Source organism: Ammospiza nelsoni, chromosome 6, assembly GCF_027579445.1.
Source record: "Ammospiza nelsoni isolate bAmmNel1 chromosome 6, bAmmNel1.pri, whole genome shotgun sequence".
NCBI lineage: Eukaryota > Metazoa > Chordata > Aves > Passeriformes > Passerellidae > Ammospiza > Ammospiza nelsoni.
In genome coordinates, this window is record NC_080638.1 from 27771951 (window position 1) to 27796352 (window position 24402).

Here is a 24402-nt window from a genome sequence, read left to right on the forward strand (position 1 = left end):
TGTTCCTGGCTCCTCATGATTGCACTTGTGCTGGGAGTCTCCCAGAAAGAGAAGGGGGATTGGAAGTTTGCTGTGCTGTTCTGGCACTCAGGCATTGCAGCGGGTGCCCCAGGAGCACCGTGTTCAGACAAGCAGATTGCCTCTGGGGACAGGGCAGGGCATGGCAGTGTTTTCTGACTGCTAACACAAGCCGAGTTCCAGGGTGTGAAAGGGGCACATGCACTACCACCAGCTCTTGGGAGTGTTGAACAGAAATACATCATCTAGCAGACAGGGTTTAACAAAATAGTTGTTTTTCCGTGCTGCGGGTGACAGTGATAATGACAACAATATGCTTTTCTAGTCAGGAAATTTGAGATTCTTCCTTTCTACCAGCCAAATAAACCAGTGTGCCAAAAGTGTATGTGAGAGTGAGCAGAAGGGCAGTGAGAAAGGAAGAAAGGCTGCCATATAAAATACATAAAGTCCAAATGACTTTTTTGCTTTTGTCAGTACATCTTGCTTTTACTCTCTGCTTTGCTATTTTGCATGCACTTGAAGAGAAAGTCTGAGCTTGGGAGCTATGCAGTGATTTCTGCTATTGTTAGTGCAAAAGTAGGAGCATTCACTCTGTCTGTGCATTAAAAGCACACAGTGATATCAGATTTAAATTAACATTCATGCTGCTTTAAAGCTCAGATTTGGCAACAAGAAAAAGAAAGATGTAGGAGTGGTAAGAAGTCTTTTTCCAGTTTAATTTGAAACAAGTTAGTTGAACCAAGTTACCTATGTCTACCATACCTCTCATCCACTACAAAATTGAAAATATACAAAGTTCTGGAAAAAAGAGTTGAGCAAAAGGTGACAGCAGGCAACAGGCAAGTTGCTCTACTGGTTTTCATTGCCCAGATTTAAACAAGCCTCAGAAGCTGGCTGCTACCACTCAAAGTGATAAGCACATTTAGTTTTCTTTAAAGGAATAATAATCAGAAAGTGTAACATAGGGAAGGAAATGTTTTAAAATATGGAACCAAATTTTCATCTGGTGGAAAATTTCTGTACTGCCCAAATGATGTCACTTCATGATTCTTAGTTTGACAAGTCCCATTTCAGTATTTTAAGCACTACTGGTGCTGTATCTATTCTTACACATTCCTAAACTGACAATTAAATGAATTCTTATCCATGTGGACATGTTATTCATATTGTTTATGGTAACAGTCATCACATTTCACTCTTGGCACAGGTAGCTGAGTCCCCAGATGGCCAGGAGGTGTCCACTGAAGTGACCCCAGTGCCACCCTTCTCCTACACCGTGCAAGGCCTGAAGCATTCCACCAACTACAGCGTCCGTGTGCAGTGCAGCAATGAGATGGGCAGCTCCCCTTTCACTGACAGGGTTTATTTCCAGACCCTGGAGCTTGGTAAGAAACAGCAGACAAGAACAGGACAGTGGTTCTGAAACTGAAAAAGAGATGATTATAAATGTCATTAACTCCTTGCTGGTTCTGCAGTATGGGAAACATTATGCTGTTAGATTGCTCGTGCATTCCAAGGGTCTCCCAGAGCAAAACAATAATACACAGTCACAAGTGGTAGCAGCAATGATGTGTAATACAGGGCTTTACCCAGCCATGGGGTTTCTGCATGCTGGTCCCATTAGCTCTGTGAGATCCGTGGGATCTTGAGAGAAATGAGAGGTGCTGACCTGTCTTCTCCACTTGAAACCACGCACAGAGTGCTGGTGGTTTGCAGAAGTTGTTCCCTCTCCTCACACCCTCTCTTTTCTGGATGATCTCAGGAAAGAGGGTGAAACTTCCATTTTCAGTGTGGATAGTGCCTTATTTTCCTGCACAAGTGATGGTGTTCTGTTCTCTGCTTTCAGCTCCAAACAGCACCCCTCAAAATATCCATGTTATTCAAAGAGATCCTGGTCTAATTTTGGAGTGGGAAGGTGTGACTCCAGATGTGCTGAAAGAAAATGTCCTGGGATACAGACTGGAATGGATTCAGGATAATGTAACTCAGGTAACAGATTGAGAAGTTACTGAGCCATTGAACACAGAATTACAGAAGGTTTGTACTAAATTTTCTAGGCATTAAGGTCCCTTATCCATACCAGGGGTTTAGTTTACTGACATTGCTTTTGTGTAAATGGATGTATTCTGACATTAGGGAATGCCCCACTATTTGACTTCAAGATATAGGACCATTTCCTCCTTCCTGCCGTATTCAGAATTCCTTCACTTGAATGTTCATCTGCAGGCAGACCAGTTCTCTGCCATTCCTTGCACAAGCAGGACATAGAGAGAATCCATTTGTCTGTCTCTGCCTCTTTCTGGGCTGTCCAGCTCAGACAGTACAGGATGTGGGCTTTCTCTCTCCTGTGACTGGGCCTTGGCTTTCCAAATCCTAGCAGCAAAGGTGTATTTAACAAGTGAATGAGTTGTGCTGTAAATCACAGAAAGAAGGTTGTGGAGTCTTTAGCTTCATTTATAATACTTAGGGAGTTGAAAGGACCCTGACAGGGTAGAAGGCCTTTCATTTATTTGTTGGCATTGACCTTTCCCAGGTATCTATCAGCCTTTGAAGTTCACAGCTTTTCTTATGGTTTCTAACTTCCTAATAGGTGTTTACCCAGTGCTTATTAATGAAGAGCAAGGCTGTAATAGTAGACAGCTAGAGGGAAAAAAGAATTATTTCCTATTTTGTATGACCCATTTCACACTAGGTCAGCGTCATTGACTTGAGTGATGGTATTTTGAGTTCTCATTGAATTTACTCTGTGTCAGTGGTGGCAGCCAAATGTTCACGGGTTTGCTGTATGAAGAAGGTCCATAAAACTACTGAAAATATGTTGACTTTGCCATTGTAAGTGAAAATCGGGGCTGAAATTCAGAAGCCATTCAGGATTTGGTCAGCAAGTTAAAACAAACAGACAGATTCCTCCCTTGGATTAAAACCACCAGATGCTTTACAGTAAACCACAAGAAGGAGGTATATCTTTTAATAGCAGAAAAAAAACCATATTTCTATAGCAACGTGCATGGGAGGACTTCAAAGGAAGAAATTATTAAACCTCCTATCTCCCTTATGCTTTGGGAAACTATTAGCAATTTTTGGGAAGCGAAACCCAAGGCAACAGCCCAAATCTCAGGCAAAACTGAGATAAGGGTCCAGAAGTCACAAATCCCAGCCCTTGTTATAGTGCCAGTGAAGTACATGTTTGGTACCGTTTTGTTTAAAGGTGAAGTTTTACATTAGATGCCTTTTAAAACAGCTCACTGTTTATTGTCATTTGCACTCAGGGGGAGATGATTGTGCAGGACACAAAAGCCAATCTCTCCATGTGGAATCCTCTCAAAGACCTGATTATCAGGGTGTGTGTGCTGAACTCTGCAGGGTGTGGGCCCTGGAGTGACCTCTTCCTGCTTGAAGCCCAGGAGGTCATGGGTAAGTGTCCACTATTTTCTCCCTTCACTTGGGGAGAAAAGTCAGAAATACTGGGACTGCTGTTTTTTCACAGTCTTTTTCTTTCAGTGCTTATTACTTACATGTGGGATTATACAACAGCACACTTCATTAAGGAGACTAGAAATTCAATAATCTTCAAAGAGCTGGTATAAACAAAACAGCTTCTGGCCTCTACTGTGTCTTCTTAGAACCGGGTTTTACTGCTTAGTGCAGAGCAGAAGGGCAGACAAGAGAAAATATGCAAATTAGGCTTTACACAGATTTACACAAGTAAACGTGGCAGAAGACTCCTCCAGTACAGATTGCCTTCTTTGATTTAATTTTATGCCATTCCTGACTAGTTTTAGTGAAGCCTGATTTAACCTGTGGCCACATGGGGGTTCATAATGGTTTTACTGAATGTATAGATGTTAAACCAGTTTAGCTGTCTCCATGGAAAAGCTGAGCTACTGGTAGAAGAGGAAGATGATGGTACAGATGCTGTACCATGCAATCTGGACCATGTGGAAGGGTTTGTTGAGAGCAAAGGACATGCACATGTGGAGTGCACTCCTAGTGCTGAAGGGCAGTTGGGCTCGCCTGGGGTGATTTCCTGGCTGCTTGTGTTTCCCTGTGAGTGGGAAGTGGCAGGCAGGCTATGAAGTAAGACAGGATGTTATACGGGGAGATGGACAGAAGGGAGAAGGGAAAAGCTCCTGTTTGTGAAGGAAACTGTAACAGAACTAAGAGGGAAATGTTCCAAATAAAGATACAGATTGGTGATAAGAAGTCATAGAGGTGTGACCGTACAAAAATTCCACATTCTCCTGAGGTTTTGTTTCCAAGTGGCTGTGGCAGGACAAGATATCTAATTTCTAAGTCTATCTAATATCAAAGTCTCTAATTTCTGATGCTGACCCATCTGCTGCTGCTATCTTCTCACTCTGCATGTCTCTGAGGAATCACATGCACATTGATCTCTCCTGATCCCTCCATGCTGAGGGATGGCAGGGGGACTCAATAGAGGAGTTCCCAAGCAAGCAGGAGATGGGGATACAGGTAGAGCAACCAGTAGAGAACTATATCCTTACTTACAGTAGTGCATTTAGTGCTGGTTTTAGCATGCACATTACTCAGGTCCTTTGGCAGCCCAGTTCCTGTGACAAAGTCAGCACTGAAGGTCAAGTGTGAGCACACAGTCACTGTGGGATCAAAGCCCTCAAATTATTTAAAAGAGATTGAAGGGGTGGGAAGGTTCCGAGCTGAACCTACTGAAGTTGGTCACTAGCTCCATCAATTTGTTTCCTCCTATTTTTTGATTGGGTATTTTCTGTGGCACCCAAATACATACAAAAGTATCTGAAAGAACCAGGGTTTCCTTTGGAAAACAGCCATCACTGGCAAGAAGCCCCAGGGAATGTTTAGGGTTTGCATTTTACAGGCAGCTGGAATGGGGTAATCCTGAAAGCACTATATGTTGTTGCTTGATTGTTTTTATTTACAAACCACTTCAAAAAAAAGCAGCATCGGGAGTGGTGCTTGTTTTGGCCAAATGCTGTCTGGAAGCACATGTATTTCTTCACAAGCATAATAGGCTGGAAGTAAAAGTTCACTGTGGAAACACTGACAGGCCTTAAGCAGCAGAGCTGCAGAAAGACTGCAGTTTTGTTTCAGGCCTGGTAGAAAACATAAGTCGCTTCCTTTCCTAAAATAGCAGCCTGGCACTAGTTGCTTTATGTGAGAAATGCCAGGGGTGGTTTCTGCCCAGCTCCCAGTGCGGCAATAAGGATGACTAAGCTCGTATAAACTTTAAGTCGAATTTGTCATCACAGCAAAGCTAGTGGGAGCTCCACCCTACTTATGCAGAGATCTTGAGTGCTGTTAACAAAGATTGTTTTAATATTTTGAGAAACTTTCTCAGAAGAAACCTCTTTTTCCATAGCAGAGTGAGGAACAGAGTGGTGTAATAGCTTTTTCCTATTTGTAATCTTCACAATTTTAGGCAGAAGACTCTTGGATTATGTTCTTTGCACACTTTTGAAATATGAACTTTCTATGAAATAAAAGGGTTCATCATCCGACGGCTCCTAAATACTCTTCTAGACTCTTCTAATAATACTGAATTCTCTCTGCCGGGTGCAGTCTTAAGGCATGTGCTGGTTGAAAAAGGGGCTGCAGGAGATGGGAGAGAGAGTTGAGAGAGGAGAGGCAACTTGTGGGCTGCAGCCTCCTCTCAAACTCAGTGACACGAGAGGGAAGCAAGGATGTGTGGGGCAGAGCAGGAGAAGCAATGAATTTCAACATTCATTTCTATTTCTGACACATTTGCTATAAACTGTGAGATGGGCTTCTGATTCCCAGCAGTTTAGAAACAGGGAGAATAATTTATTTTAGTTTTATTTTCATCCATACTCCTTTTGGAGGGGGTCCCCAGAAGTTAACCTAAATCCCTGCTCTCTCACCAGACAGAGACTAGAAAAATAAGCCAAGAGAGGTTTGTCTCACCACAGGGAGAAGGAAGCCTTATTGTTAACCATGAGAGAGGACCTTTCTCATCAGTGTTGTTAGCTGTTTCTACCCTGATTGTTAGGCAGAATCACACCAAGTGAATGCCTTGGGAATAGTGGAGAGGGTTGGAGTTAGCTCTATTTTTTTGAGAAAGACAGCTTCTGTTTCTGATCTCTCCCTCCTCATAAACAGCCTTGAAGGCTGGGTTGAAAATTGCAGCAAGAGGGAGTATCATAAGCCCCAGAGCCTGTAAAGCCTTCTGGATGGTAAAAGAAAATGTGAGTCACTGAAGGAGATAAGATGCTGGAAAATAAGTACTGAAGATCTGATAATTTGCTTCAAGTGGAGAAGTACTAGTCTGCTTCCTCCTTTTGTCTACAATTCTGTGTCCTTAAGCTCTACCTATTTATTAACCAATACTACTACTTTAAAAACCTGGATGATAAGGCTCCCAGGACTCTGCCAGCAAGGGTTGTCTGACTGTTTTTCATATGCATCTATGCAGACATCCATCCAAATTCCAGCCCATTAACCTAACATCTCTTTTAAGAACAGTTTTATTTATACTGTCATGACTTATATCAGGATTACTTACAACATCAAAGATGATTCTTCCTTGCCTTCAGGTAAAGGGCAATCAGCTGCTGAGGGTGAGCAAGTGAGCATGAAGATGAAGGAGGTGCTCAGGGACATGGTAGCTTTTCTTGTTAGCTCTTAAACATTTTGGAATGAGGGCCATCCTAGATTTTAATAAATCCATTCAAATTCACATTTAATCCTTAGTAATTGTATTTGGAGAAGAAATCTCTCAGGGAGTTGGATTAATTTATCGTTTTTTGCCAGGCATACATAATATTCTTTTTATTCAGAACTGTATTGCTTATCTTCCTTGCCTGACAGCTTGCTCAGCTTGGCATTGTCTCCATTTCTTCTGTAGACATTTTGTAGTCAAAAGTATACATATTCTGGGAGCAAATATTCTTTTCTTTGGGGAGAGACATTGAGAAGCTGCAACCACCAAACAACATTGTAAAGTTACAGCTAATACCAAGTCCCTCAGGATGCTTCTTTTTGTGGGAAGGGTTAGAGGAAAAATGTAAATATTTTTAACCATATTGCCATGAGGCAATTGTCCTTCTCTGTTGTCTTTCAAAATGTTGCTTGGCTGACATTCAGGTAGTGCTGTGTTACCTGGTCAAGGTTCTGGTCTGTCTCAAACAGGACAGGGTGAAACCCACACACAGAATGATCATGCTGAGGAACCTTCTTGTCCTGAGGCTCCAGTTTGAAGCGCCCCAGATCATGAGCTCATGTGAAATAATATAATCTGCTGCAGCACCTGTAACATTCTCAAGGCTCAAAGCCAATAGTTTCTGACAACTAGATGGTTCTGCTCTGCCTTTGCTGTGAGAAGAAGCTCGTTTGCCTGATGATTTGGCTGTTTATGCCGAATTCCAGTATACAAAGATCCACCAGGTCCAGCAGCATGGCTTTCCCATTTAAAATCTAAAGGAGAAATTGGTCTGTTTAACATTAGCAGTCTTCTGTTTCCTGACTGGTGTTTTCTCCATCATCTAGGTGGCCAGAGACAACCTCCTTATGGGACATCCTGGGTTCCTGTGGCACTGGGCATTCTCACAGCTCTGGTCACAGCTGTTGCTCTGGCTCTTATTCTCCTTCGAAAAAGAAGAAAGGAAACTCGGTTTGGGTAAGGGAGTTTCTCCTTGTGCTGATTAGAGAGATCTCTGCTTTCTCTTCTGTTGTGGTTTCTGACTCAATTATTTTTCAAAAAAGCATTGTGGATGGAGTACTTTTGGCAGTTTCTTTGAGTAACTGTATTGGTTGTTTTTCTGTTGGAATTTTTTGGGGGGTTTGTTGTTACTGTTTTTTTCCCATAGTTTTGGGGTGCCTGCCTTTTCTTCAAAATGACAGCACCAAAAATACAGTAGAAAAAATGTTAATAGCAATGCCTTATTAGACTATACAAATATAAACTCTATGAAGGTAATTCTTAGCACTGCTGCTTAAGAGAAAAGATCCACAGACGAAATATCTGTATTCTTATGGTCTGAGCCCTTTATCCCATGCTGGTTTTCAGTCTATCAGCTGATTGTAACTTCCTGTAACTTCCTGACTGCCCAGAACCTCTGGATCCCCAGTAAAGTTTCCTTTCCATCACCTCTGACTCTTGGCTGTGGTTTGCTCCCTACTGCAAGCAATTTTCCCTCTCTTTCCAGTCTCCCAGACCTCCCTGTCGCAGCAGCATCTCTGCTCCTATGACTCCTGCAACCAACCCCAACCTGCAGCTTCTCCCAGGCACTTGGGAGGAGTGATTTCCCTGTTTTGGAAGGCTGTAGGTGCATCAGCAAAGCAGCGTAAACCCATTGTTTCTCCTCTCCAGATACACCCTCTTTAACAAAGCAGTCTGCAGAATTTATATGGCAAGGGGGGAGAAACCATCCGTACTGTTCAACACACCCTTTTAGAATTGAATGACCCATGTAATCATGGTCCTGTGTGTCTTTTCTGCCTTCTAGCCATGCCTTTGGCAGTGTGGTTGGCAGAGGGGATCCAGCAGTCCATTTCAGAGCTGCCAGGTCTTTCAACAGGGAGGGCCCAGAGCTCATTGAAGCAACATGTAAGTAAAATGACCTGAGTGATTCTTCCCGGGAAGCTGTGTTCATGCATTTACAATGCTCTCTCTGTTTTCACTGAAACTGATGTTTCTTGATAAAAAACATGGGATTAATTTACAATGAGGCTTAGACACTGTGAATTGCAGAGGTGAAAGGCCAGAATGGTTGTTTCCATACCAATTACATAGCACTTGCTAATTACAGCTACAGTCATTATGTATATTAATGCAAGACATAAATTCACCACTCCCTTGCCCCAGTTTCACAATACAAGGACTCCTTCAACTGGAATATAATCCAGTGGTGAGATAAATATGGCTGAACAATATTAGCAGGACTTTTTAAATTCAGTATGCTGAGCTGTGCTACAAGCATGAACCAATCAATCAGTCTTGGAAAGCAGGAATTAGTAACTTATCAAAGAGGAGATTGAGTTCCAGGAATGGTCAGATGATCCATTAAGGTGATCCATTTATGTCTCCTGGTTCAGGAAGGGCATGGCTCTCTGTGGCAGCACTACTTATCTGGGGTAGGATTATGCTCCAGTCAGTAATTAAAATAGTGCAGCTCCATCAGGTAAAATTAAGTTGTGTGAACCAGTGTCTATCAGTGGCCCTTCAGATTGGATTTTGTCTTCTCAGCATTCTTTACATTATTTCTGTATTCCTATTGTTCTTGGAGTGTTTAAGGGTGGTATTATCACACCCTCTCCCCTTAAATACTGTAAGTACATTTTCTGATGGTTGAAAGTTACTGGCCACTTGTCTGAGGTGAGGCTAGAGGACATGGAAAGGAATTCTGCCCTTTTCCCTGCTTACAGTGTGGGAATCAGATTGGAGATGGAGATTAGAACAGATGACTCTTAATGTTGTGACAGAATATTTAAATATCCCTTATTTGATGCTTCATTTGTTTTGTTGTTTGGTTTTTTTCCAGTGGAGAGTGTAGGGATCAGTGATGAGTTGAAGACAAAACTAAAAGATGTCTTAATCCAAGAACAGCAGTTCACCTTGGGAAGAATGTTGGGCAAGGGTAAGAACCAAAACTGAACAAGGCTTTACATTGAAAATCCCACTTGTGTTAATTTAACTATTGAGTAGGAAGAAGCAATTACAAGCAGCCTGTTTTCTCTCCAGCTTGTAGATGGAAATTTAAATGGAACTATCCCTTCCGCTGGGATAAAACATTTCAGGGGTTTAGCATAACTAAGAGGATATTGCCTAAGCCATTCCTGTAATATGGCTCTACACAATCATGGACTGCAGCCTATGCTCAGCTTTCCAAAGCAGTGTTAATTCACTAGTGATGTGAACTTCTTACAGAAATTTAAACAAAGGAATATTCAGTTAACATTCCCCTTTTCCTTTTTCTTTATAAGACTAGTTTTATTGCAGGGTTTTTTGACTCTTTCCCACAGGGAACATTCTTCCCCTCCATCCCTCCTAGAACAAATGTGTTTCTTTCAGAGCAGGAAGATGACCTTCCTGCAGAAGTGGTCTCAGAGGGCTTAACAATGCTAAGTAATCAAACAGCTGTGTCATCTGTTTGTGAGTGTTAGCTCTTGGCCAGTTTCTGGGGTCCTACTTCAACCCTCTTGGGCTGCTCCCATGACAGGTAAACTGAAATTGGCTGCAGAGGGGCCCCAGGGCATGGCCTTGGTGTGGGGATGCCAGCTGGCAAGACCTGGTCTGTGTGGTCAGCCCCACTGCCACAAGCCCAGGTCACATGTTATAAGATGACATAATTGCATTATCTTGGGCTCTGCTGACTCTATAGCTCCATAGTATGGGAGCAGCACAAAATACCTTTGTTCCTTCCCATTTTCCTGATCTGTGGTCAGATCCACTGCTCATGGTTTTTGTGAAGTAAGCACATGCCATAGAGTAGTGAAGGACACTGGTGAAATGCCAGTGGGAAGATAATGCTTCTGGGGTAGGTGTCCTGAGTGCCATATTTTGCTTTCTTCTTTTCAGTGTCAGAGTTTCTCATACTAATGCACTGTGGGTGGGATAAGCAGTTACAAAATTAGGGAGAGCAAATCTAGAGCCAGATCTAATGCAAAGAGGCTGTTAGGCTGTGGTATAAAGCCTCTTTAGGCTAAATATTTGAAAGAGGTTTTGGCCTGTTGCATTTCCTCTTAACTCATTAGAGAGCACACTTGGGCAAAATACTGCCTTCTGTGAATCAACATATCACTCACACACAAGTAGATGCTCTGTTTTCTCTGGTCTCCTGTGATTCATAGAAGTAATTCTCTGAGTTCTGTGAGATAAGGCTGACTGTGTCTCAAATGGTTGAGCCCTGGCACTATCACTCAGCTCTGATGGCTGTCAATACTAAGAGCTTCTTCAGCCATCCCATCCCCTTACTGCTCCAGCAAAGAGCCTCCTCTCTGAACAGAACCTCACTCAGACTCATCCCTCATGATTTGGCTTCCCCAGAAATGTCTGCCCAGCCTAAACTCTGTCTCTGCATCATCTGTCTAGTCAGGAATTGCTTTTTTCCCTTCTCATTTTCCTTTGCCTTCTGGACTGCCAGCACAGTGAGCTCTGTCTACTGGTAGTGATGTCTCTTCTAGACACACATGTGCTGAAAGCTGCTGTCTGGAACTGCAGAATGAAAAACAGAGCATTTCTTATGGGTACTCAGCTTCTTTGCCAGTGACCCCTGAAGTGAACCTGCTGTGAATCATACTTTCTTCACAAGAAGCTGTTCCCTCACTGCCTACTCTGATAATTTTGCAGGAGAGTTTGGGTCAGTTCGAGAGGCACTACTGAAGCTCGATGATGGCTCTTTCCAGAAAGTGGCAGTGAAGATGCTGAAAGGTATGTGGGAGCAGGGCTACCTGAATTACTCAAGAAAAGAGAGCTTGGAAAGATTAAATGTTGTCTGTCCTATTCTCAGCAAATATCCCCTGGTGCTCTTTATTTCTCTCTGAGCTTCCCCCTCAGCCAGTCTACCCGTGTTGTCTCCCATCCCTTTCATGTCAGTCTTGTTGTAGTGGAAGGTCTTCAGGAAAGGACCTATAGCACCTAATTGCTTCTACAGCACACAGCATGTGTTGAACGCCACCAAAACCACTCCATCATGTAGCACAGACAGTTCAGACAGGTCTGCTTTGCCCTGATAATTCAGCAGTGAAAGAACAGTATTCCTGCAAGCACATAGTCTGGAATAAACAGAAGAGTGTCTGGGCTGAATGCAGTGACAAGCTAGCTCATCTCAGTCAGCACATTTGACTGAGCAGCCCAGCTCCCTTCAGATTTGCCATTTGGTGAGTGTACATAACAAGGGCAACTAACAGGCAGAAGTCTGTAACAAGAAAAGCAATTAAGAGATAGGTATAAATCAAAGGAAATGTGCGTATATCTGTGTTTATATATGTTAACCTACGTTATTTGATCCCTTTTGCCTGTAAGGCAGAAATTAACTGTGACTGACTGAAAGCAAACTCACTTATCTGTGGAGCCCAGTTTGCTGTCACAGAATAACAGCTTGTACTAAATACACTTAGTATCATCTAGTGTAACTTGTATCATTTTATCCAGCTTCAACAATAATTCTAATCAGCTTGCAAGCTTTTGTGTAGTCAGAATGTCTCCCTTCAGGCATCTAACTAAGGAACAATCTGTCAGCCTCCAGAGGTACCTTCCTTTCTTCATTGACTGTAAAAAGGGAATCTCCTTTTGTCTTTTGAATTATATTGAAATTACTTGCCTAAAGTAGATAATGTGAACACTCCCCTACAGGTCTGAGTCTGATCTTGCAGCAGGACTGGAGGACTCTTGCTAAATTCAGCAGCAGCAGTGGTGGGAGTAGTCGACTGGGATACTTCTTGATTATATTGATATATTTCCATAAATCTGGAGTCATAGCAATGAGAAATAATTTACTTCAGAATTTTGCTGATATACATCACTGCTGAATTTGGTCCAAGCTGTCCAGTAGTGTGGTTATTTAAGAAATCTTAGCTCTAGTGCCTTTCAAGACTCAATCATGCTAAGAGACATAAAGGCATTTATCTTTCATGACTTCCTTGTCACAGATTAATTGGGCCCTGTTGTGCCAGTCACAGGCTCTGCCATCTCCTCAGTTTCAACATTTTCTTTCATTCGCAATGACGTCTCCTCTCCCTGACATTTGTCGTTTAGGTTCTTTTACCTAATTAATTCTTACATCTTTAACCCTCACACGGTTTGCGCAGCTTCCAAGGAAAGTTCTTACTCAGAAAAGAGCTGCTAACCAGTGGTTCTTTACCAAGAACCAATTTACCAGGTGTCCCTGATATGTGCTTACTGCTGCCCATCCCAGGAGAGAGTGTCAGGCTCTGCTTTGTTGTAAAATGGCTTATCTAGCTATAGATCTGAGGAGATGTGCTGAGCCACAAAGAACAAGCTTTTGACAATCACTATTTGTAATGCACCTTGGAGCCACCTACAAAGAAAGAAAACTCACAGTCTCTTTTTCCAGCTGACATCTTCACCTCTACGGACATTGAGGAGTTCCTGCGAGAGGCTGCCTGCATGAAGGAGTTTGACCACCCTCACGTCACCAAGCTGATTGGTAAGGCAGCGCTGCTGCTCGTGCCACAGAGCTCCTCCTGCTCCTGCATGATCCCACACAGCCCCACTCTCCCCAGCAGTGCTGCTGCAGCCTCCTCTGTGCTGCCTGGAGTGCTGTGCAGGTCGGCACTGCTCCTTCCCAGGGGCTTGGAGTGTGTGCAATGCTCCCCACACCTGCCCTCACACACCAGCAACAGCCATCTCCTATTTAAGCTGGTTCTTTGGCTCCTGCAAATGCATCAGGGAGACTTTGGCTGGCTGAGATGTGTCTGAACTGCTGTGAAATGTGAACAGGTGGGCAGGTAGGCTATAAATAGGAGGAAGATTGTGGCTTTCCAAAATACTGAGTAAGAAGCAAGACATTCATGGGTAGACACTTCGGAATGCAGGTATTTTCCATAATGTGGAGATTGCTCTGCAGAGCCTGGGCTTGGGGCTGTCTGGTCTGGAGTGATCCTAGAAGCATTTATAGTTGGTCCTGCAAGAAGAGCTGAGAGGCTCTAGGCTCTTAGTACAGCCTCTGGAGCAAACAGGGTTAGAGGCATCTTACCACCTGGCATAAAGCCACAGACGCTTGGAGCATGGAATCTACCCACCAAAACTGCGCATTTTCCTCCAGATCTGTAAGAGGAAGGCACAGCAGCCTGTAAGATTCCTCCTGGGAATAATCTATTTGCTAACAGCCCTTTGCTGTGTGTGTCCTCACCAGGAGTCAGCCTACGAAGCCGTCCCAAGGGCCGTCTCCCAATTCCCATGGTGATCCTGCCCTTCATGAAGCATGGAGACCTCCATGCTTTTCTGCTGATGTCAAGGATTGGGGAAAACCCATTTGTAAGTCTGTCTTACTGTAGAATTCCTTCTGGGAGGTTAGGGATGTTAGGGATTTTCAGAGAATGTATTTGGAGCAGCTCCCAAAGGCACTGGCAGGTGGTTGGATTTTAATACCAGGGGAAGTTGTGAGACGTTGTCTTAAAGTATTTAATTCCATGCATGCTGGGGACCAGCTCCTCCATCCCATCCCATCCCATCCCATCCCATCCCATCCCATCCCATCCCATCCCATCCCATCCCATCCCATCCCATCCCATCCCATCCCCTCCCTGTATTACCCATCCCTGCTCTGTAAAGTGGCAGCAAACTTTGCATTTTTGTCATATGTGCTTGAAAGCCTTTGGGAATAGAACTTAAACTGTTATTTCTTACAGAACTTGCCTGTTCAGACACTCCTCAAGTTCATGATTGACATTGCCAGTGGGATGGAGTACTTAAGCTCAAAAAATTTCATACACAGGGACCTTGCAGCTCGGAACTGCATGTAAGTGATTAATGAGTTTTTAATGAAAAGAAAGACCAGAGTGGGTGAGGGAGGGATAAAAAACCTTTTGCATGACAGAAGTGTCAGGGGTCCTGCCTAAGAATGCTGATGCTTGTGTTAAGTGACAACAGACATAGGGGAGCCATAGTCATTGTGGTGGCGTGTGTGGTGGTGCTGCTGGGAGCAGGGAGCAACTCCCACTGATCTTTCAAACAGGCCCTTTTTATAATGAACTTTTCTATCGTTGGTTTGCAGATAGAGTTTCACAGAGTTGATTACAGTATGTGTTTGTAATTAGCCACTCCAGTGGTTGTGTGTCAGCAAAGGCTATTTGTTCCACAATGTCAAGCAAACAGCAGGAGGGAATGGGTTTTGCTGTATTAGGAGAAAAGAACTTCCACAGTATGATGAAGTCTGTATTTCTGGTATCTATTTTGAGGACTTGATTATCACAATATAAGAACTGTAGTTTCCTTGAAAGCTTGTGGAGAATGCCTCTAAAAATATTTGCATGGCGAACACACCATATGATCCCACTTCACTGTTCTTGACACCAAACTACCTTGACTGCTTTGAAGGAAAGAAAAGTCCTTTTTTTATCCTTTCCACTCTGCTTCTTCCCTGAGAATGGAGTATGGAACAGCTCAACAGGACAGCAGTACTCTGTCTCTGAACAAAACCACAACAACCAATAAAATCCACAATGAGACACAGATTTCCAATGTCCAGATGTACAGGCAAAGAGCCTGATAGTTATGATGAAAAATGATGGGTTAGCCTGCTTTGGCATTTATGAGAAACCCAGACTGATTTTCTATTTTCGTAGACATCCTCCAGAGGAAGCTGAATGGCTATTTCAGCACATCTTCTGGAGAAGTAGTGAGTTCTTTATGAGGCCTGGGAGCATGAAGTTTGTGGCCTTTACTTGGACTGTCTGCCAGCATGTATAGGTTTAAGTGGGTGACAGAGCAATTCAGACCATTAACCAGGCTTGGAGAGATGTTGCAGATCTAGCAGTTCAAGCAGTTCTAACAGGCAGTCTAGGCAATCACCCTATGATTTTTGTGATTTCCAGTATGGGGTGCAGGCCTTGGTGATAGCAGTGAGCATTGCAGATGTCCTCTGATAATCTTGGAAACAGAAGGTATCTGAGTTTGCTTTGTGTAAGAGTCTAGACCATCTGAGCCTAGCCACTTCCTTACTTCCTTAGTCATGATTAGTTCCCTGTTAGTCTGAAGGAACTAGTTTGAGACTACTAAGCTATTTCACATTGGTCACCAAGTAGATGAAATCATTCTCCTTCTGTGTAATACTTGGTGAGCTGTATACCTTTTTTTATTTTTTGTTTTTTTGGGTTTTTTTTGTCTGAGGTAGCCAATAAATGCTTTCCTTTCCTTATCTGTGAAAACTTTCCCATAGGTTGGATGAGAACATGAACGTGAGTGTCGCAGACTTTGGACTTTCTAAGAAAATCTACAGTGGAGACTACTACCGCCAGGGCTGTGCCTCCAAGCTGCCAGTGAAGTGGCTGGCTCTGGAAAGCCTGGCAGATAATCTGTACACAACGCACAGCGATGTGGTGAGGTTTGCTCTGGTGTACTGGGGACCACTTGTATTCCTGCTGGAGTGGAGAAGTCCCACTGAGGGTGGGAAAAGGCCCTGGTGATAGGAAAGAGAGTTTACCTTGTGTTTGAGGGATGATGTCAGAACTTAAGGCTAAAAATATATGAGTGTTTAATGGAGAAGACATCAACCCTTTTCTTCTTGTCCTTTTGTCCTTTATTTTTCAGTGTTTTTCCCCATCCTCTTCTTCTTTCCCCTTCTCCTCTTCCTTTTCCTCTCTTTATGCAGTTTTCTCTCTCTTATTCTCTCTTATTTTCCTTTCTCTTCTGCCTGACAGTTTGAAGGTGACATTTGAAATGTGTGTGACCCACACACTTAGGCACAAGTGCAGCAAAGGTGCTCTGTGCTGCAGAAGGCATTGGTGGAGCTCTGTAGATCTGAATACGTCAGTGCTTACACTCCCCATATCTTTGCCCCTGGGGAGCAAGGCTAAACCCATTCATCTGAAATTGTTACTTATTTTCCTTTTGGGATTTTTTTTTCTGGTACCATCTTCGCTCTTCCTTGCTGTCTTTTGATCTATTTTCACACTAGTTTTGTCCTTCAGTCCTGTGGTCTTGCCTTTCCAGTTGTCCCTGTCACGGTGTCCTTGAAGAGATAACCAAGAGTGCCTTGTAATGTGGCTGCTGTGTTGCCCAGCCATTGCTGCATCCACTGTACACTGGGTTTAGTGATTGGTGATCACTAGTTCAGCCAGTTTACAACAAGCATTGGACAGGGGTTTGCTTATGAAAATAATAACTTTTTGCACCTCACAAACCTTGCAGTTTAGTTGAAAAGTACAAGTATGGCTGTGCAGTGTAGAGCAGAAATGAATGTGAGCCGTAAGGGGGGGTTTGTTCTTGCCCTGCTTATTGGCTAAACTCTGCTTTCCCTTGTGTCTGTACATTACTAGAAACTCAGAATCTGGTGAAATGAATTAAGAAACTGATTTGTGAGCCCCAAACCAAAATATTCTTCTATCTGGGAATCAAAAAATTGATACCACATACCTTAAAGAACATAAGTAGGAAAGGTCTGCAGGTGGAAGACAGGAGTAGCTCCAAATCTTCCCCTGCTCCACTGCAGGATGGGGCTGGACAGGGTCTTCAGTTGTCTCCTAAGATGATGTGCCAGCACCAGAAGCATCTGGTGGGTCATTTCTGTTTTGTGGCTAGAATTTGGATAGTCCTTGCATCACTGTTTCTCAGATGACATTACCCAGCACAGCCTGAGCATACTGAAAGCAAGCCCAGCGAGCAGGGAACGGTCTGTTCACTTGTTCTGTGTGCTGTTCTCTTTCAGTGGGCGTTTGGGGTGACCATGTGGGAGATTGTGACCCGAGGGCAAACCCCTTATGCTGGCATTGAGAATGCAGAAATCTACAACTACCTCATCAGTGGCAACAGGCTGAAGCAGCCCCCGGAGTGCCTGGAAGATGTGTGAGTACTTCCTCACCCTGCTGACATGATTTTTTGAGGAATTTGGCATGCTGGAAGGAAACAGAGGCAGCTGGCTGGGATGCTGATCTGAATCTCTCCACTTTCCAGTACACAGAGCCATTCACTAGAAAGTCCCTGGGTTAGCTACTAGATATTCTTTGCTGGCAGAGCTCCCAGGAACCTGTGGTAACTACACAAGCAGCTAACTTGGCTCAATGGTTTCAACAGGGTCAACATTAGCAGTTCTTGGCTTTGTGGAACTGCAATTGTGTTTCCAGAATCACTGAACCCTGGCTTCTCAGGCCAACATCTGAGCAAAGGGATGAGTTCCATGGCACACCCTGAAAGATGAATAGAGAGGCAGTCTAGCAAGACTACAAGGAAACTGGATTGCAGAGGCAGTGGCCTGCATGTGTCGTTCAAAGCTTGGCCCAATTTTCAAATTTTGATCTACTACTCTCAGAAATAGCAGGCTGAAAGAGAAGAGAGCAGGTGGGACAAACTAAGGTTGTGTAGATCAGTGTCCCACCTTAAATTACATCTAGGAACAAATCCAGGACAATCTTGAAGATTCTGGTTGCAGACCAGAATCTTTTTTCAGACTTACAGGAAGGACCTAGATAGTCCACAGGGCAGCAGGCAGCCACATGCTGCAGCCTGTGCTCCTGCCTTAATCCTGCTGCCAAGGGTCCACTCGTGGCCAGCAGGTCACAGGAAATGTTTGCCTAGGAACCCTTCTTCCATGGGTGGTGGTTGGAGATTCCTGGTGTCCTCACATGGGGCTGGGATCCCCCAGGGAGTGTCACCATAATTTATCCCAAAGTAAAACTTGCCTTGCCTGGACAAGATGAAATCATTTCACCGAGGGCCCAAGCAAGACTCTGTGTGTTGTGCCCAAAGCAAGATATAACTATAAGCACTGATTTTAGTAGTCTTAGACCTCTTTCCTCCCTCTTCCCTCCTGCTCTGATAGTGGATTATTTAATGTAGTTGCTTTCACCTTTTCCTTTTTTCCTACATAGGGAATAATCTGTACTCGTGTTACTAAAGGTGAACACTTTCGTCTTCTCAGCAGTTCAGTTTTTATTGAATATAAACATAAACAGTTATATCACTGCTTAAATTGATTACACATCATGGCTGCTCTGAGGAGCTTTGGTTCCAAGTTCTGGAGCTTATGGCTGTAAGATGTTAGAGATGCAGAAAGTAGAGAAGATACTCACAAACCTACTAGATAGGCACTGGAGAAAAATCCATCAAAAACTATTAAAAAAATACAACCATTCTTTTGTGAGGTGCTTGAGCTACAGGTTATTGAGACCTGAGAGAATATACCAGAAAAGTCTCACTACATGCTCACCCTCAGCTTACATGCTTTCCCCAAGTGTTGCTACTGGACTTTGTCAGGCACAGGGTACTGGGGCAAAGGGACCTTTGAGCTGATTCAGTACAGCCAATCTTTTTCTACCTTTCCTTCAAATGAATTATTCAATGGATAGCAAAGGTAAAAGCAAGTATTTAATTTGGTTGCACAGAAGTGGAAGTTTCTGTTTTATCTGCAGCATTTATAGTCGTTTCTACTGTTTGTGAGGGATGTAAATCAGGATTAAGACAACTGAACCATAGAAGCTTTCTGTAAAAGTAGTGTGAGATCAGAAACAGTCTTGTAAGTCTGATCACAAGGAATACAAAAAGTAAAATAAAACCCATCATGAAATGCTTTTTTTCCCAGTAAAGGCCACATCAGATTTTTTTTCCATTTACAAGTTCAACTGAGGTTCATTTGTATGCAGTGTTTTTCAGTGCCAGCACTGTGCTTTGTTCCCGTTCCCTGCAAAACTGGCAACAATAACAGCATAGGAATGCAGCTGCCAGTCTTGTGGGTGATGCACAAAGAGGGGCAGGACAATGGCTCCGGCCGTGCTCCAGCACAGCCCTGCGGCCGCGGCCCAGCCGGCGGGAGCGCGGCCAGCGCCGACAACCGAGCTGTGAGCTCAGGGCACTGAGCTCTCTCCCCTTGCCCAAGCACGGGCCTGCAGAGCCAGGGACTGTCAGCTCATGCTGGCCCTGGGGCACCAGAGCTGAGCTAGCTGGCATTTCACTGTAGGAGGAAGGCTGCAGGACGGGACCTGGTAAAGGCCCTGTCTTCTGCACTGGAGTGGCACCTTTGTAGTTGAAGGCCATTTCAGCATCCCTCTTCCAACACTCAAGCTGTTGCCCATTCTTTAACAGCCCTCTAAACAAACCCAGGGTGCCTTTTTCCAGTCCTGTTGACAACCTGTCAGGCAGCAGCAGCACACTTCCGTTACTCTGGGAGCCTAATTAACATGGCATGAAAGAAAGGATACTCTGGAAATATGCAGAATGCACCTCCTGCAATTTGATCTTTGTTTTCTTCCTGTGATTTATCTGCTCTTGAACTAGAATTTGGAGGGACAGCTTCAAGCTGTGGCAGAGGTTGTGAGGGTGCTTTTTGTGAATAAATTCAAAAACTATTACTAGGTGATGTTACACTCAAAGTCCTATTCTAGCTCCCTAGAGACAGCAGAACAAGGGTTTTACCAGGAAATTCAGCATACTTTGACAGGGCTTTTGGGTTTTTGATACCATCTAAATAACATTTTTGACCAAAGGGAGAATGCCCTTAAAAATGAGAAGAAACAAGAAATTACACCCATAATGGCCATCCATGCTGTATCACCTGTGCAAGGCCAAAGCTGACAGTTTTTCGGGCAAGTGTCTGTGTTTTTTAGGCTTCACTGCCCAGAGCCCCTCTTCAGAGGTGCAGAGCATGGCTGCTTCACTTCTCAATGCTCTTGTCTCCCTTATTTTGCAGCTATGATCTCATGTGCAGATGTTGGCATCCTGAGCCCAAGCTACGGCCCAGCTTTGGAGTACTCCGCTCCCAGCTGGAAATGATTCGCGGGAGGATGTCCACACTTTCTTCCAGTCAAGATCCTCTCTATGTCAACATTGGGAAGGACAAAGAGGCATCTGCAAGTGAGCCTGCCCTGCACGCCTCCTTTGGAAACATGGATGCTGAGGAGACTGTTGCTGGGGCAGCTGCTGCTGTCACAAGTGACTATCGCTATATCATGAGCCCCTTGTGCCTTGGAGATGATGCTGAGGGTGAAAGGCATCCAGATGGACAAGAAGGGGAGGACAAAAGCCTTCTGTATGAGCTAGAGACAGAAGGAGAGAAGAGTTGCTAGCCTGTACATAGCAGTGACACCCTGCTTCCCTGGGACTGGATGTGTGCAGCGTGGTGCTGTCTCCTGGGGCTCTGATGCCAGATCTGGAAGAGCTTTGAATAGCACTGGCCAGGGCTCTGTAGCTTTCACCACCCGTATGGGCTGCAGTGGCAAGTAGCTTGGAAGAACTGCAACCCCAACAACCCCTTGGATATAGGGAGGGAGGCAGTAGGGTTACAGGTTGACCACATCCTGCTGAAAGGAGTTCAGAGCTAAGGCAGCAGTTGGAGTCTGTGCTCTGCTTCTTCTCACTGAGTGCTGGAGCAGAGCTGAATACACCTTCTGTTCAGTCAGTGCTTGCTCTTGTGTAGATGTTGTCTTCAATCCTGGCTGCGTGACTTTGAGACTGGTACCCCTGAAAACTCTGGTGGGTATTTATATTGTCATTCAGGACAAGAGGGCAAAATTCCCCTCGTGCTCACTCAGCAGTACTGCCTAGACTGTTGCCTACCTCAGTGGTTCTCAAACTGATCAGCGGATCTACTCCTACCCAGCACTGAATTTGAACATCTGGCTCATTTCATGCAGTGACATTTGCTGCTTCCTCAGTCCAGGGCTCTTTTAAGAGTTTCAGACATTTTGGTGAGCAAAGAGATTAGAAAAAAAAAAAAAAGAAAATCCAGCATTCCTCTTGTCCCCATGTATCTTTTTTTTATGTCTTTCTTTTTCTTCTATTTGATGCCAGTTCAGGCCTGACTAGACTTGCAGGTGACATTAAAATGCAAAGGGAGGGAGAGCAGCTGGCTTGTGTGAGGGCAGAATCCAACTTCAAAGGAATGGAAAGGAAGCAGTGTAGAGAGGACTTTACAGCAGTATGGGGAAACTGTTAATTAATGCTAAGTTCTGCCCTCCAGGAGAGGAAGAAGACTGAGATACAGAATGATGATTTGCTCAGTTTCAGCAGGATCAGGATTCAGCATTTGCTTCAAAGTTGGATTATTTCTATCATTCTCTTTATTAGCCCTATATCTTCTTCAAATAATGAAGAACTGTAGCTGCTACAGTGACATGTGAAATCAATTTCAGGAAGATGTGTGTTGAGGGGAGGGATCAACTGAAAGATTTCTTTCTGAAGAGAGAGGCCTCGTGATGAAAAAGCTTGAGAACCACTGGCCTTCCTATTTAGGAGGATTTTTGGCATGCTGTAAAAGTCACATAAAACATGGAATATTATCACTGCAGCCTTCCAGACAGGGCAAAATTAATGGGTTTGCTCTTTGGGTTTTGTTTTGTTTCCCAATCAGCATGTCTGACTCACTGTAACTGCAAGTGCTTGTGTGGTTTTTAATAATTTAATATTTTACTGTAAATCAGCATTTGTTTTGTGCAGTGGTTCCCAGCCAGGAAGTGCAGTTACATCTTACTCTACTTATCCTAAATATTTGCTAGATCTTAATTTCTTTTATTTTCACTGTGCTGAAAACTTGGCAGTATTTCTTAGGATTCCACATTGCACTTCCTCAAACTAATACCACAAATGTCAGCATTTACTGAGTTGGCAAAGGTGGGACCAAAAAGTCAAATGAGATTGCAGACTTGGTATCAGAACAATCCACCCTTCAATACCCAGTATTTGCTTATTGTAAAGTCGGGGTCTAAATATAAAATTCAGGTCAAGCCTCAGCCCTTATGAGAACTCTTCCTAGGGAAGGGGAATTTCAGCCTGAGACTTGAGCATGGGCCCTTTCTGTTAAGTTTCCGACTGAACAGAGATGTCCCAGAGGTGTCTCCAGAAATTCAGTATGGTTTCTCAGTCACAGATACAAATGCTACCATCTTACACCCCAGGCAGTACAGGGTTTTCTCTTCACTTAGCTGGAATGCTGTAAATGCAGGTGAGAAGATAACACCTAACAAAGGGTAACAAAAACCTGTGCAGTGCACTTTTGCAGTGAGGGCAGAAGGCTATGCTCCCTGCAGCTGCCTAGGAAGTGCAGATGTACATATAGTCTCTAACTCTGGGAAGCATGTCTTTAGTTTTTATGCATTTTTTAATAATAAAACCTGTACTGTGTTTGAGTACCAGCCTCTTAACTGTAGCAGAATGTGTGATGATGCTCACTAACTGTGTGGGGTCATAGCCCAGCGGAAAGTCATCTTTCTTCCCTCACCAAGCATGACTGAGCTACTTCTTGGGGGCAGAGAACACGTTTGACCTGCCCAGGTTGCAGTTACCCTGCGTTGCTCCAGCCTTGAGATTGTGAAGGCCAAAATCTGATGGGCAGGGGCCAGTGGTTCCATGCAGAGAGGCTCTGCAGCCACCACTTTGCAGGAACCTGGGGAAGAGCCCTTTCTGGGACGTGGCGCTTCCCACCCAGGAATGCAGGACCTGTGCATCAGTTGCTCCCTGAAAATTGTCACGTGCGCCCGTCCAGCTACTGGCAGTGCTCTCGGTGGAAAAGAGGTTTGGAGGAGGCGGGTAGAATTCAGCTCCTGACTCAAGTGTTCCAAGCACAACATAAAAGAGCCCCTGGATTTCCAACTTGCAGAGAAGAAAAGGCGTACCTCACGCTTTTATTCTTCACAAGCAAACAGCACGCTGCACGCCCTCTGCCTGCAGCTCACACAGAGAGGAAGAGTGATGGGAAATGGCACAAGCACTCACCCCCCATCTGCAATGCAGGAAAAACGACTTCCAAAGCATGAAGCAGCTGATTTAGTTAATATTTTAAGTTTCCAGTGCCCAGTTATGTCCCTTAGATCTGTTTCAAGTGATGATTTAATCCTTTTGCATAAAAGCTTGGAGAGACCAGGTACAAATGAGGCTGTATTGTGGGTGGGAGAGGCAACACCAGAAGAACTAGTGAAAAAAGAGGGAGGGAAGGAGATTTTAAAATGGGGACAGATGGGATGAGCTGTCAAGAGGGAGTCAGAAAGCAGAAATGTGAAATTTTATACATGACATACCAGAACAGAGATGGCATTGCCTCAGCTGGGACCAAGCAGGTGTCTGAGGTGGGGGCTGGCTGTGTGTTTTGGTAAAGGATGAGGTGCTCTCTCTGGTCCAGCCCAGGTGCCCTGCAGTATTTTGCTCTCAAATCACAAAGAGGCTGTGCAGAGCTGGCCTGGCCCTGCATCTGCTTGGAGACAGCATTGTGATCCTGACCCCAGGGAAGCTCCAGCCTAACAGCTCTTATTTAGGCACCAGCCTGGCACACTGTTTTCATAATTAAACAAAATGTTTCTCCCACAGCCACCGTCTTTTTCCAGCACCCAGTACAACACTGCAGTCGCTCCCATCTTCCCAAGCAGCAGCCCTTGCCCACTGTACTGGGGATGTCCAACACGTGCGCGTTTATGCTGAAGCAACTTCTGTCCCATATGGATAAGCCTGACCATGCTCCTTCATCCACATCTCCCTGAGACAGGGTCTCCTTCTTTATAACAGAGGCTCTGGCCACAGGGGCAGTTACCAGCTAGGTTGTGAGAAAACATGACTGCACAGCACCTAGCAAGAGCGCAGCAGAAGCTCACAGCACTGCCTGTGTTGCATAGGAGTAGTTAGTGCAGGAGGAGACATGCCCCGTCCCCTCCAGTGCCAGGGCTGGCTGACGAGCCTCAGCTGGGCCGTGCTGGCAGCTCAGCCTGCAGATCTGGGGATGCTGCAGCCTGATCCAGCCTGATCAGTGTGGGCAATGGTGTGCTCAGGGCTGG

General features: G+C 44.4%; 1 protein-coding gene across 2 annotated transcripts in view; it reads left to right on the forward strand.

The window, feature by feature from the left end:
* Nucleotides 1-22767, forward strand: part of TYRO3 (TYRO3 protein tyrosine kinase) — a 41327-nt gene extending 18560 nt beyond the window's left edge. For both annotated transcript variants that reach the window (XM_059474616.1, XM_059474617.1), the window contains 13 exons: nt 1226-1403; nt 1865-2007; nt 3288-3432; nt 7519-7648; nt 8478-8578; nt 9513-9608; nt 11321-11401; nt 13047-13139; nt 13848-13969; nt 14344-14453; nt 15873-16032; nt 17361-17497; nt 20334-22767. In XM_059474616.1, the coding sequence (XP_059330599.1) occupies nt 1226-1403; nt 1865-2007; nt 3288-3432; nt 7519-7648; nt 8478-8578; nt 9513-9608; nt 11321-11401; nt 13047-13139; nt 13848-13969; nt 14344-14453; nt 15873-16032; nt 17361-17497; nt 20334-20709 (1872 nt within the window). In that variant the 3' untranslated portion in view covers nt 20710-22767. The remainder of the gene's footprint in view (nt 1-1225; nt 1404-1864; nt 2008-3287; nt 3433-7518; nt 7649-8477; nt 8579-9512; nt 9609-11320; nt 11402-13046; nt 13140-13847; nt 13970-14343; nt 14454-15872; nt 16033-17360; nt 17498-20333) is intronic.
* The last annotated feature ends 1635 nt before the right edge of the window (nt 22768-24402 follow it).